Genomic DNA, 14,303 nt, shown 5'->3' on the forward strand with positions numbered 1-14,303 from the left:
TTTGAGAAACGTATTCATCTTAAAACTTACTCAGAATGACAACCGAAAACAAATACGAATAGAATGACCTGCATATTATGGGATTTAAATTGACCAAAAAAAAAAAAAAAAAAAAAAAAAAAAAAACCTGATATAATTTACTCAACCCCCATGTTTTTTCAAAACTTACTTTCTTCCTATGGGACACAAAAGGTTGCATTTTCCTTACAATGAAAGCAAACGGTGCGTGCAGGAACATCTCTTTTTGTAATCCACTAAAGAAAGTCATACAAATCTGAAACGGCATAAATATTAGTAAATGATGATAGCTTTGTAATTTTTGTGTAAAATACCCCTTCAAGTCCCATATTACTCAGTCTTCTGGGTCCAATTTGCATTTATGGGAGAACTGTCGCTTTAAAACTGTGCTTCTTAACCTTTTGCCCCTCTTTTTCCAAAATAGTATTCCTTTTACCTAAGATGATATGGAACTCTCGTTTACTTGTTGTAAAAAGGTATATATTCTTTCTCAGCAATGTTTATATATATATATATATATATATATATATATATATATACAAATAAATAAATGTAAATAAATGTAAGAATTACTGGGCCCCAGCCCCATAGTTGAGAGCCACTGCTTTGAAATATCTGATTTCAATCGCAGCTAAGTAGATTAAAACACTCATCTGTTTGAATTAGGATCTTTTACATCCTTCTTGTGCTCACACAGATTATAATAATAAAGGCAAGTTCACAAAGCATGATCTTTCACAATGTGTTTCACACACAATCTTTATCAAAATACAGGTTAGACGACTTCAATATCCAACATAACTCAAGAGTATTTGTCCATGTAGGAACTAGATGAGCCAGGAAGACAGTGACTGGATACACAAACCTCACTCAAATTACAAATGAATGTTATATCAAAACACTAATGTAAAATGACTTCATGTTAAGGGTGAAACCTGTATAAAAGCTTGGGAAACAAGAACACATTATACGCCCAATGTTTCCTTGGTGATGAGGGCTGATTTCCAAAAAATCTTGCCCTTTTTGTCTGTATTGTTTTTCTAGTGCTATTTTCCCCATGCCAAACATCTACAACACGCTGAACAACACCACAATTAGCTTGTAAGAGATAAACCTACATCATTTCCATGTAACTTCCCACTTATAAGTTCATAAACCTGACAAGAACTGTCCATAATGCTAAAAAAAAGTAGAAAATCATACAGCTCGCCTTGGTCTTCACTCAATTCATTGTCAAAATTCTTTTGTTCTACTGCCACCTCATTACTGTGTTTTCTCTCTCTCTATGGGTCAATTTATGCTTTGCTATTTAATTGCTTTTTAAACCGCAAGCTGAATTCATTACGCCGCACATTAACAGTAATGGGTCTGTATGTGTCCTCTGGAGAAATACAAGACCAAAGAGAGAAAACAGATGGGCCGCTCCTTTAGTGAAAGAGGGAGGAACACAGTCCATGATGAATTAGGACTGACTGTTAGTGTTGCGTTGGAGACAGTGATTCACAATGGTGAAAATTTAGGCATTTAGAGTCACTTAAAAAACACAGTAGAAGTTTGAGTGCTATGACACCCGGATCATCTGCACTACGGCCTCGTCTCCGGTCTGGTTCTGGTCCTGTTGCTCCTGCACGGGAACGGAAGAGGAAGAGGGTCAATCATTACCTTCACGCCTAATTCAGATATGCTTCACTCAGCACCTATAAACACATTTCACACACAAGCGTTTCACTAGGGTTGGGACACCATGATTTATAGCATCAAGAAAAGAACTGAACTGAATAACCAAGAGAAAACAGTGAAAGGTTTATGTTTAGCAAGCTGCACCTCATGGATTTCTGAGAAGGGCAGCTATTAGGCTTCTGTTCTATAGACCTGATTAACGTTAAATAAAATAAAAATGACTTGACAAGACTTGATGAACAGGAATATGCATCACAGTACAGGTTACACAATGGTTCAAAAGTTTTAATGTTTTTCAAAGTGTCTTGTGCTCATCAAGGCTGCATTTATTTGTTCAAAACTATGATATATTAAATATAATGAAATATTATTATAATTCAGTGTTTCATATATATATTTTTTTTTATTCCTGTGATTGCAAAGCTGAATTTCTTCAGCCATTATTCCAGTCTTCAGTGTCACAGGATCTTTCTGAACTCATTCAAATATGTTGATTTGGTGATCAAGAAACATTTCTTGTAATTATCAAAGATGAAAAAGTTGTGCTGCTTAATATATTTGAGGGACTGATGCATTTATTCAGGATTCTTTGATGAATAAAGTTCAAAAGAACAGCATTTGTGTGAAATTGAATTTGTAAAATTTACTGTATTTACTGACACAAAGAAAGATAATCTTACTGATCCTATACTTTTGAATGGTAGTGTAATTTGGTTACAAAGTGTTATTTTTGCCAGTGAACCTTTTGGAAGTCAGTCAGAATGTTTATTCAGAATAAAAATCACAACATGTGACACAAATGAAGACAGTGACGACACTGCATAGATATGAAATCCAAGCACAGGGACAGAACCAGATCCAGTCCAAACAAAAAACAACAGAAATTATTCCTCAAAAGAAATGTAGAAAACAACATAAAAAAATATATAAATATTCAAACAATGTTTCTTTTTAACTGGTCCCTCAAAAAAATAATTTTCATATTTTTTTATGCAGTGATTTCATAATTGAAACTGACACAGTTTGCCAATGACGAGCATTCATGCTTTCTTAAACCGCCATCCTGTTAATAATAGTAGTGCTTGGATCAAACAGACAATCACGTGATAAAGTCAGTCACATCGCATTAGCATTGAAGAGCTGCATCAATAGAATGCAAGAAATATCAGTGTTTCCATCCTGATTATGTCATAACAGTGAAGAGCAATTTTTTTCTGTTAAATATGGCAGAAATGGAAATCCAAGTTCAGACAGACAGATCATAAAATACCACACAGTAGATTTAGCAGATCATGCCTTCTGTACGCATAAATGCTTAACTAGCAATGAGACATGATGGGACAGACTCAAGCAGGCAACAAGCATTGGAAAAAGCAGGAGGTGATGCGTGCAAGAGCAGCAAATGGCAGCATGGCACACAAAGAAAGGAGCGAGAATGAATCTGGTAAGGAGCTCAATGAGAGCAGAGATGAGCATCTACGCGAGGGGCGAAGTGTGCTCGGGCAGCCAATGCACACTTGTGAGTTCGGTGGCATTGCGTAGGTCTTCCTGCTTGACATGGCCCTGCGCTCTCACCTGCATGGCCAAGGCCATTTCTTCTTTTTCTTTAGGTGAAAAGAACCGTCCCCCATCGCCACGCTTCCGCTGCATGGCGTGTTTGTGCCGTGACTCGTGAAGATATTTCTGTAGGAGAAAATAAGGAATCAGCCTGGATATGAGGCATAGTTCATGTCAAAATGCCTATTTTGGCATTCAGAAGAGGACGACTCACCCTTCTTTCTTTAGGGATCTTGCCCTCTGCCTCTAACTTGGCACGAGCTTGGCGTCTCTTTAAGATACGATGATATTGCTTGGCGTTAACATACAGCGGCTCCTCTTCGAGCATCTCAGCCCCTGGCAGAGGAATCCGTTGGATGGCTGGCACAGCACCACTACCAGGCACCATCTGGCAAAGCGGGCAAGAAAGGGGCACATAGAATTAAATTCAGTCTGCTGTCCAACACATAAAAATGTATTTGCAAACGTAACAACTTCAATCAATCAAATCAAATCAAATTATTAGCAATCCAGTGATCAGTCAGTTGACAGCTAATGTAATATGGACTGAAATATGACGAAACACTAGTGTGAGAAAAGGACACCCACAGAACAGCAGAGTGGATCATTCGTGAAGAGACCACAGGCACATATCAGCTATACACTTGAATCAGTGCTAAAGATTAACACAGCGGACGGAGGTCGCCACTTTCCACTTGCCTCTGAGTAAATCATCAAATTCTAGTAAGATTCCTGAAACTAGGATTTTTTTTAAGACACTGAACACTATTATGTATTAAAAGAATAGTTTCCATATATATTCTCTGTCATTATTTACACCCTCATGTTATTCCAAACCTATATGACTTTATTTCATTAGACACACACACACACACACACACACACACACACACAAAAGAATCCTAGTCACTTTCTTCATGTAATGAAAGTGAAACCAGGGATCTAGAGTGACAAATGACAGAAAGCACCATTCACCTTTAATTTCATAAAAGTGGTCAGTTTGAATTCATATTTGAAAATATGGCTTGATATTTCTATTAAAATCTTCTTAAAGGGATACTCCACCCAAAATAAATTTTTTGTCATTAATCACTTAAAACCATATTTACAAAAACCCAAAAGATTATTCTTCGTCTTTGGAACACAATTTAAGATATTTTGGATGAAAACAGGGAGGCTTGTGACTGTCCCATAGACTGCCAAGTAAATAACAGTGTCAAGGTCCATAAAAGGTATGAAAGTTGTCGTCAGAATACTCCATCTGGCATCAGACGTGCAATCTGGGTTATATAAAGCGACGGGAACACTTTTTGTAAGCGAAGAAAACAAAAATGACAACTTTATTCAATAATTCAATAAAACAGCGCATCCTTGTGGCGCAGATGACACAGAAGAGCAAACACTGATATGGAGAGACACAGAGGAGACCGTTGACAAAGGAATTATTGAATAAAGATGTTATTTTTGTTCTCTTCGCTTACAAAAAGTGTTGCTGTCGCTTCATATAACCCAGATTGCACGTCTGATGGCAGATGGAGCATTCTGACGACTTTCATATGTTTTATGGACCTTGACACTGCTATTTACTTGGCAGTCTATGGGACAGTCTCAAGCATTCAGGTTTTCATCCAAAATATCTTAAATTGTGTCCCGAACACGAACAAAGCTTTTACGGGTTTGGAATGACATGGGGGTAAATGATTAATGACAAAATTTTCATTTTGGGGTGGAGTATCCCTTTAAGTCATAAAATAGCTTTTTGAGATAATGTAAATCACTAATAAACTTCCCCTCCTCTGTACCTCTCATATCTCAATCCCACTTCTGAATGTTCAAACTTGCCTCATCATCATCAGTTAATCTGAAACAAAATCATCTATGATGGCTCGTCACTTCAAATTGATATCATTTTATCTAAAGGTGTCATATTTGAGTTTGAGCGAATTTTAATTTCACCACTTTTTTTGATACACTTATGGTACATTTTTGTCACTTTAAAACTTGACAGACCAGATCTGAGATCCAGATTGTTTTCTTGGTAACTCTGTAATTGTAACTGAAATAAATTAAAATATAAAATATCCGATTTTATATATATATATATATATATAGAGAGAGAGAGAGAGAGAGAGGAGAGAGAGAGAATTTCTTAAACATTTGGAAAAACATTTGGGTGAACAATTCCTTTAAGGTAAAATCACTTGTAATTCTGAATGCGAAAAGGCAAGCCCAAAAGCAAGGTGATTGAGACTTAACACAGCATGCACACCCCCACACCTCTGATGATGAATTAAGGGGATGGTTTAAGTTTGTTAGATACCTCATCAGGAGGTCTTACCATGACCATTCCCCCAGCATTCACCATGTTTCCCGATACTGGCAGGGTTACGGTGACTGTGCCCTGCCCACTGTTGTTTGTGGCGGTGTTAGCAGCCCCTGCTGCCTGGACAATCTGAGTGCCTGCCAGGGTGCCTGCTGGGATGGTGATCATGCCTATGGAGGGGAAAGAACAAATAGTTCTAACCTGAATAACCTTCATGCTTGTCAAACCATGACTGATCATCCATATAATGTTGTTCATTTCAGATTTAATGTACATTAATAGAAAACAGATAAACCAGGTGTAAATATTGTATGTATTAAAATACCCTGCTGTAGAACTGTGCCATCAGCATTCACAGGCTGGTATACAATAGTCTGTCCTTCAGCTGTTTGGGCAACCTGCTGTCCCTGAACTGTAATCTGCTGCCCCTGTGAAACACAACACAAATTCATTCATATAGTCCATACAACAAAAAGTGAAGTGTGAAGTAATAAAATCTGCATTATAGGCTGCACAAGCTACGGTCATTATAAGGGGCTTTCGCACCGCTTTAGTTCAAGAAACTAAAAGTACAGTACTAAAGTACTGGGAGGATTTTGCGCGAACTGTTTCCCAGAACCATTTAAAGGGTTGCATTCGCACCGACAGTGTGTACTAGGACATAGTAATCCAGTCGACAGCGATGTCATTTGTGCGCGGCGTTCAACAACGAAAACAAAGAAGAACAACGTTAACAACACGAGGATGGAGGACGCTGTGATCGGAGCTGTGTTTTTGTTGTGTCTCGCGGGTTTCACAATAATGGACATGGAATGTCGACGTATACCTAAAACGATTAAAAGAACGGAAAGGAGGACTAAGAGTCTCCAACGACAACTGGCAGTGCTACTACATTTGCTACAAGTGCCTGCACTTCAGCGTCCGTATATTTATCGCTGCTTGTCATACTTGCGAAATAAGTTGACACATTGTTTACTGTATGTTACACTGCGTTTTAAATCATGGTGGGTGAGGGCGTTTTCGAACGCGTCTGGCCAATCAATGTCTACTTACGTCACGAGTAGTACCAGTTGTGCTGGTTAGACCCTGCTCCGGAGTAGGAGCTAATTTGGTTCTCGAAAAAGGCAGTCCGGTACTAAAATTGCACCAAGTTCCTCCAGTGCGAAAACACCCAAAAGTGGGTAGTTCCACAATTAGTTCTGGTACTATGAAAAGGTTCCTGCGGTGCGAAAGGCCCTATAGTTACAAGGGCAGCATTTTCCTTCTTTTTGGGCATGAAAATCCATAATACTTCCAAATCCAAGTATAGTCTAGGCATGGGCCGATTACCGGTTTCAAGGTATACCGCGATTTGAAAATTTCACAGTTTCAAAACCACTAATATTCCATTATTCCATTATCCCGTTCCTGCAGTATGCGCTGTTGTCCATGTCTCCTCAATGACTGAAAGAGTAGTAATCCCTCAGGCTGAGTGCAGTGTAGAGAGTAACACTGACCCCTCCTCCTCCTGTTGGTGCGAGTGAGCGGTCAGTCACGTGCGTGTAGGATGGCCCGGGAACACTTCACATTCAGAGTTCCTTTCCATCTTGCACACAGCCGTGTCCGCACAGCTTTCAAAAGCATACTCAACCGCAGATGAGCGTGGACGGATTAGCTTGACACATTCGCAGTACCACGAGGTGTGTGGCTGTCCCCGAGCCCTCATGATGACGAAAATAACGTAATGCCAATGGTGCGCGGACAGCCGAAGTATACTTTGGACGTTTTTTGCCTTATTGCAACTCTCTGTTCTGGACTTGCACAAACTGCGTTGCAATGCAATCATTTCCAAAATGTCATTTATGTGAAAATATGAAGCCTGTTAACGCCTGTTAACACAGGCCAGAGACGCTGAAGATGGACGCACAGAGAAAAATACTGTAGCAGGCAGATCTGAAATAAACTAAATACGGTAACGGTAAAAATAAACTAATTCTACCGTTTCTAATATTCTGTACGTTGCTCAAAAACAAAATATATTGTGTCCAGTGGAAATTTTTTTTTTTTAACCCAGTCATTTAAAAATAACACATTTCAGAGCTGTAACAACAATACTGTGAAACCGTGATATTTTTGCTTAAGGTTATAAAACACACAAAATCACACAACCAACCAACCACAATTACAACTAAACAGAGAAGAGAACAGAGTGTGAGACCTGGTTCTGGCCCGCAGTAATGGCAGTCTGAGGCTGCTGTATGATGATCTGTTGAGCCTGACCCTGCTGACCCTGCAGCTGCAGAGTTTGACCTCCCTGCAACTGAATCTGACCCGGCTGAAGCAACTGGATCTACACATACACAAACAAATCAAAAATAACACAAACAGATATTGATTTCAACAATACAATCTATTTACCACACAAAATAAAACAAAATGAATTTTTGCTTAATAAAATAACAATTCTCACTTGGCATATCGTCTTATCCATTTCAAAGTCATCCATAGAGCAAACATAACTCCTTACAAGAGGTTTAAAATGAAACTGCAATCGACCTATAACTGCCATATCTGTAACACCGTATCATCAGGTACTTTTCTCCACAGGTTTTGGGAATGTCCAATTGTTGTCAACCTACGGACACATGTGAATTCTGTTTTATCCTTTTTACTACAACCTGATTATATGTCTAACCCATGTTTATTTCTTCTCTAACTCATGTATAACTTCATTAAAAAGAGAATGTTGTTTGCTGGTTTTACAGCTACAAAGAAGACAATAATACAAAACTGGTTTACTCCTCACATGTGTGCAAGCACATTTTGGATTCACAGCCTCCTTAAAAGAGTGACTTGTGAATATACAACAGCACGAATGAACAGGGCTAAACCTAGTACCATTGATGCATGGCAATGTTTTTCTTCCAAAATGTTGGATTATATAAAGGAATGACTTTAAAAAGGTGTTTTGTTTTTTCTTTCAGATTGTAAAAATATGGATATGTCTGTTGCTCCCCCTTCCCTGTTTTGTTTGTTTGAATGGATGTTGTTTTGTAATTCTCAAATCTCATAAAATCATCAACTATGAGCATTAATAATAAGATATTAAGATCATTATCTGTTGATCTATTGGAGCGGCTTTCCCCACATTGACAAGCACTTACCTGCTGAAGGCCTTGAGCTCCAGACACGGGCACCTGCATGATGGTCTGGCCCTGAGCTCCAGACATGGCCTGTACCATAATGGGCTGACCTGAGGACGTAATCAGCTGCCCGCCACTCACCTGGACCATCAGCGGCTGACCCTGGACCTGAGCACACACATACACTGAACGTTAGCAACATTTATTATGGAACCTGAAAAACCCAGCAATGTTTTTCAAGTTAATTTATAATAAATAATACTAATTAATAAGGGCCCTATAATTTGGCCTGGTGGTAACAGCTGTCATGAGGGAGATAGATTTCCATTCCATGTTTGTATTTTTACACAAACATGATCACAGTGAGAATCCACTCAAAGGACAATCATGCAGTTCATCAAAATCCATACAGTTCTGTGGTTATAATGTGCAACACACACTAAAGACAAACACAAGTGATCTTGTAGTACCATCTCCACATCTATTCTACAAGCTCTTCTTTATAAATTCTGTTCCAGACACATTAAAAGAGGTGAATCCCACTCAAATGGGGATTTAGGTGCTTTGATGCCACAGGAAATATGGAACATGGCAGAAAGCTCACTGGACGACCCGGATCATGATTTGTTATAAGTAAAAGCAAGTCATGCTTGATGAGCTCACATCCTCACAGACAGTGTGACATGACGCATGCAACATCGCAAGCCTGAAGGTCGGAGTTCACACAACTACCTGCAGCGTCTGCACTTGCTGGCCTGTAGCTGTAGCCACGGGTGCTTCTGTTTGCAGCTGTACTGCTGTTACGGTGCCCTGAGCCTGTGGACATTCCCACATCACACCTTGCTCTGCATCACACCACAAATTACTACTAAACTCACTACAAACTTCCCAACACTTTAGCAACTTTCTTAATAGTATAACAAAACTCTCCCAATATTATTAACAAACTCATCCATCAATTTTTAAATTATTTTTTTTTTTTTATTTTAAATAATTAATTAAAAAATAAATTATTTTTATAATTATTGTTATTATAGATAAAAAAAAAACATTGTTGGTGTTGTTGTTTTCACTCAAACTATACATTTTGGGAAATGTATCAGTCACTTGGTGGAACCTTTCAGTGAAAAAAGAGAAAGTTATTACAGAGAAAGAAAAGGTTACTACATTTTGATTCAAAATTAGTTTTCAATAGAATAACACATACTAATAAACTGTTCACAGTAAGACCAGTAACATGCATTAAGAAAGTAATAAGCATCAACAATGTCAATGAAATTTAATTTCATGTTGGCTTCATGGGGACAATTTTGTAACTTTTGTAGACTAATAGATTTTAGATCCCCTTTGATGTTCAGTTTGAAATCTGGCTCCTGAAGCAAAACTGTTCGACAACCAGTTTGTCAAATATATATATATATATATAGACCTCAGACCTAAAAAGGTAATATAGATCTCAAAGAAAAACAAACATTTTCTTTCTGACTCACATTTCTGTTTAAAAGCATGTTGGAAAACACACTGGGTGTGCTTGTGTCACATAACCCTTGTTTTATCAGGACTGAGAAAGTTAATTTCAAAGGAGAGACACTGTAGGCCACTACAAGAACTATTTGCTCAGTCCTTTCCTTGAATTAAAAACCACTTCCTGAAGCAGATTTCTCTCCTGCTATTTTTAAAATACTACTGCACCTGATATACAGTGACATTTACAATTTAGATAAGTTTAAAAATGCATGGAAAAACAAATAAAAACCACACTCAATGTATTTTTCCCATATTAAAAGTAACTGATTAAACAGAAACCACTACATTGGCTCTTACCTGCTGCTGGATCTGTCCATTAGCAGCTTGCACCACTATCTGATCCCCACTGGCTGTAGCAGTATATTGCTCCATCTCTCCTTCCTCACCTAATTTGTCATAAAAAAACATTTAAAAAGATTATTCACTTATCATTCAGTATAACCACAACTAGTAGATTTCTATGAACACAAGGGTTGGTGTGATGTTGTCCCTAACTGCAGGTTTGGGCCAGAAGCCAGGTGTATTTTGAGACTGAATCTGTTTCCTTGTTGAAGGTGCTCAACATTATGTACAGCATCTTATATTATCTACTTAGGGCATGTCCGATGTTTTCAGCTACACATACACAGTGAAGGGCTGAAAAGTTAACAAGGTCTAAATAATTGACATGTTGTAATCATTTCACAGACACCTTCTAGGTGTTTTGTGTGGCAAACAACATTTACGTTACCCCTTATTATGAGCAAACCAAGGTAACTAAAATGGGCTGAATTTCAACATGTCCTTTAATTAGCACAAAAACAGCCCAACAGTACACAAACATTAGCAGGTCTATCTTTGTTTTGGACTGCACTAACAGTATCATTCGTGTCCAGTGTCTGCGCTCGCGCTCACTCCCTCTCGCATTAACCGATTTGATTTCTGTATTTCTCAGAATTAGTCATTTGGTTGGTCACTGACAAACCAATCCGTGTTGTCAGCTACCATTTCCCTTCGAGCAAGCGCAACCCTTTACCGTTTCTCCGGTTGTCCGGTACCCTTCTGATTGGCTCCACTACAGATCTCAAAAACCCAATCAACACAGTGGTGCAGACAAAATGGCGCAAAATGAGCCACACAGAGAAGAAAGGGGGCAGGCTTGACGCATGTGATCGGCGAACGGAGCCGAGTTTTGCCGAGTGGGAGCGATTCGAGTCGAATGACCGGTGCGCATGCGTGGTTAACTATATGCTTCCGGTGTAATGTCACCGTGAAAGAAGAGCAGAGGGACATGTGAGTGTTTTACAGGCACTGTTTATGTTCTGTGTTCACATAGTGTTTGACATTATATGGTTGTATAAGACCAAAATTCGAGTTATGAAAAACAGTACGGTAAATTTGACCTTTTGTGTAGGGAAATTCAAATGCTCAGTTTTATAAATTAGCTTTTGTGTGATAAGTGACCTAACGCAGAAATAACGCAGATGTAATGAAATTGAAATGCTCAGTTTTACAAATTTAAACATTTTATTAAATGAAATAACGTGTTTTTTATTTTATTTTATTTTATTTTGAAACACCGCCGATGAATAGGGTATAAATAAAAAAATATAGATCTTACCATACTTTCCCAGTTGAATAATCACAATTCATTATGACAGTTGTTTCGTTTTACAAGTTTTCTGAAATGCTATGTTTAAAAGACGCATATGATGCATTATACAATTCATCTGCACCAATTTGCATACTGTCAACAGCCAGTAAAAATAACAGTGCATGAGAAAAACTTTGAGAATGTATTGTACATGTATTGTAATTGAAATCTACAGATGCAGATTCAAAACTAACAAGTGCACACACACACACACACAAAAAACCTTTACTCTTAGTGTACTCTTTTCTTCAGACTTTTCATCTTCAGACTTCAGACTCTTAATATAAAATTCTAGCTATTATTTGATAAATATTCCTTTTTATATTGGATTCAGTTGTGATTTTAGATGTCGCTGTCTTTGTGTCTCTGACTGTACAGAATGGGCACCCCGTGGAGAATGGCCCATATGTTGGCCACCAAACTGGCCTCTCTCCCAGGACCTGCTGCTTGCCAGGTTTGTCGGCATGCCAGTCGAGACGCATACGGGTGGATGTCACAGAGGTATCCTGATTCTCATCCAAAACAGAGACAACAGGAAGACATTTTTGAAGATGACCATGATATGGATGCAGTAGAAGCCAAAATGAACTCTATTATTAGGTGAGTCCTTCTACAGAAGCACAGAAGCAAATACTGCTGTCTTCATGCATTAACATTATTTCCTGTGCAGTGAAGAGAGGAGAAGGCGTAAAACAGCAAAGTTTCACATCATCAAGAAGAAAATGAACAATCCTGGAGCCCCAGAGAGACAACTAAGCCGGGATGCTATTCAGCAGATAAGGTATCAGTATGAATGTGTCTGAAATACTTGATTCTGATTGGTCAATCACACAGCAGTCAAACATTTTTATATACCTGTATGTTTATAACCAGCATTCAATTGCATGACATGCCTGTGACTATATTAAAAAACTTGCCTTGAGCCATTTTAGTATTTGTTAAGCACAAAAACATTTAGATGTTAGATGTTCATCTATTTGCTGTGGCCACTCCTATTTAAGAGTTTGGGGTCAGTAAGATTTTTTTGTTTGTTTAATCAAAATACAGTAAAAACTGTAATATTATTACATTTTACAATGTAAAATGTAATTATACATTACAATGTAAATGTAAATGTAATATTATTACATTTTAAAACAACATTTTCCTTCTAAATATATTTTAGAATGTGATTCATTCCTGAGTTTTCAGCAGTCATTACTGCAGTCTTCAGTGTCACATGATCCTTCAGAAATCATTCTAATATGCTGATTGCTGCTCAAGAAACATTTCCTTATTATTTTATGTTAAAAACAGTTGTGCTGCAGTTGTGTTTTTGTGGAAACCATGACACGTTTTTCAGGATTCGTCAAATAGAACATTCAAATGGACAGCATTTATTTGAAATAGGAATCTTTTGTTTTAATATAAATGTCTGTAATGTAATTTATGATAAATTTCATGCATCCTTGCAGAATTTAATTTCAATTAATTTTGAAATAAAAAAAAATTGTACTGACCCTAAACTTTTGAACTACACTGTATTTTGTAAATAAAATTCAATTTTAATATAATCTTTATATAGTTTTCTAACAAAACTCAGTACATTTCTGCTAGTGATAACATAATAAAATAATGTGTTTAGCTGTATATAATAACATATCTTACATCTCGCCAAAAATTTTGCTTGCCCTTTCTTTTACAGGTACTTAAAGCAGGAGTCCCCAGAAGAATGGACACTAGAGAGATTAGCCGAGGGTTTCTCTGTAAGCCCTGATGTCATTTCCAGAGTCCTCCGCAGCAAATTCACCCCATCAGCAGACCGAAAGCTAAAGCAGGACTCGAAAGTGTTAGCTAGTAGTGGGCAGCAGTCTCTCAGAGATGCTAAAACTGAGCAGTCCGTACTCCCCTCTGGAAACACAGGTGCCCTGACAGCACTGAGTACAGGAGCGCTTGCAGTGAGGGAGGCTGACACTGGACTCGTGCCCTCTAGTGGTTACATAGTACCATCTCAGCTATCAGCTGAACAGAAAGTGACTCCTGCTTTACAAGTGCAGCCTGACTCTGAAGCTGAAGTGGACATTCGGGATGATACAGTTGAGTTAGAGGAGGAATGGGATGGAGTGATTCTGACCGAAGAAGAACTAGAGCACATCGCACAAACACTGAAGGAAAAGCCCTGTTCAGTGGAACAAAAGGGAAGAGAGTTTTTTGACAGTGAAGGCAACTTCCTGTATAGAATTTGAGCTATGCTGCAAAGTCATCCATGTTTATCAAAACACTTATTGCTCAAGTCTAGGCCTGGTCTTTTGTGAATATTACTTTGTTACAATTTGCTATGGACAAGATGTCCTACCCTTTAAATTTGATAATTTTTCCCTTGAATTTTTTGTTTTTCTGTCGCATTTGCTTTTTTTTTATTCTGATGTACAAACTAAAAAGCAGAAATAAAAAATACAACATC

General features: G+C 38.0%; 2 protein-coding genes across 13 annotated transcripts; one reads left to right on the top strand and one right to left on the bottom strand.

The window, feature by feature from the left end:
* Window positions 1-746: 746 nt before the first annotated feature.
* On the bottom strand, window positions 747-11,370 carry LOC109113580 (nuclear transcription factor Y subunit alpha-like). 12 transcript variants are annotated; one of them, XM_042729741.1, is made up of 10 exons: window positions 10,723-11,061; window positions 10,525-10,613; window positions 9,430-9,516; window positions 8,722-8,868; window positions 7,776-7,907; window positions 5,904-6,006; window positions 5,576-5,748; window positions 3,470-3,643; window positions 3,274-3,381; window positions 747-1,642 (listed from the first exon to the last, which is right to left on the bottom strand). In XM_042729741.1, exons 1-10 carry the CDS (start codon window positions 10,802-10,804, stop codon window positions 1,580-1,582), a joined length of 1,158 nt encoding a protein of 385 aa, XP_042585675.1. In that variant the 5' UTR covers window positions 10,805-11,061; the 3' UTR covers window positions 747-1,579. The 12 variants fall into 12 exon arrangements, with proteins under 12 accessions (XP_042585675.1, XP_042585676.1, XP_042585678.1 ...); XM_042729742.1 differs by having other exon boundaries at window positions 5,594-5,748; window positions 10,723-11,058; XM_042729744.1 differs by lacking the exons at window positions 747-1,642; window positions 10,723-11,061 and adding an exon at window positions 11,243-11,370 and having other exon boundaries at window positions 2,440-3,381.
* LOC109078615 (neugrin) lies at window positions 11,368-14,302 on the top strand. Its single transcript, XM_019093865.2, has 4 exons — window positions 11,368-11,499; window positions 12,239-12,460; window positions 12,531-12,641; window positions 13,545-14,302. Exons 1-4 carry the CDS (start codon window positions 11,426-11,428, stop codon window positions 14,083-14,085), a joined length of 948 nt encoding a protein of 315 aa, XP_018949410.1. The 5' UTR covers window positions 11,368-11,425; the 3' UTR covers window positions 14,086-14,302.
* Window position 14,303: the final 1 nt, after the last annotated feature.

This window comes from Cyprinus carpio, chromosome B8 (assembly GCF_018340385.1).
Source record: "Cyprinus carpio isolate SPL01 chromosome B8, ASM1834038v1, whole genome shotgun sequence".
Classification (NCBI taxonomy): Eukaryota; Metazoa; Chordata; class Actinopteri; order Cypriniformes; family Cyprinidae; genus Cyprinus; species Cyprinus carpio.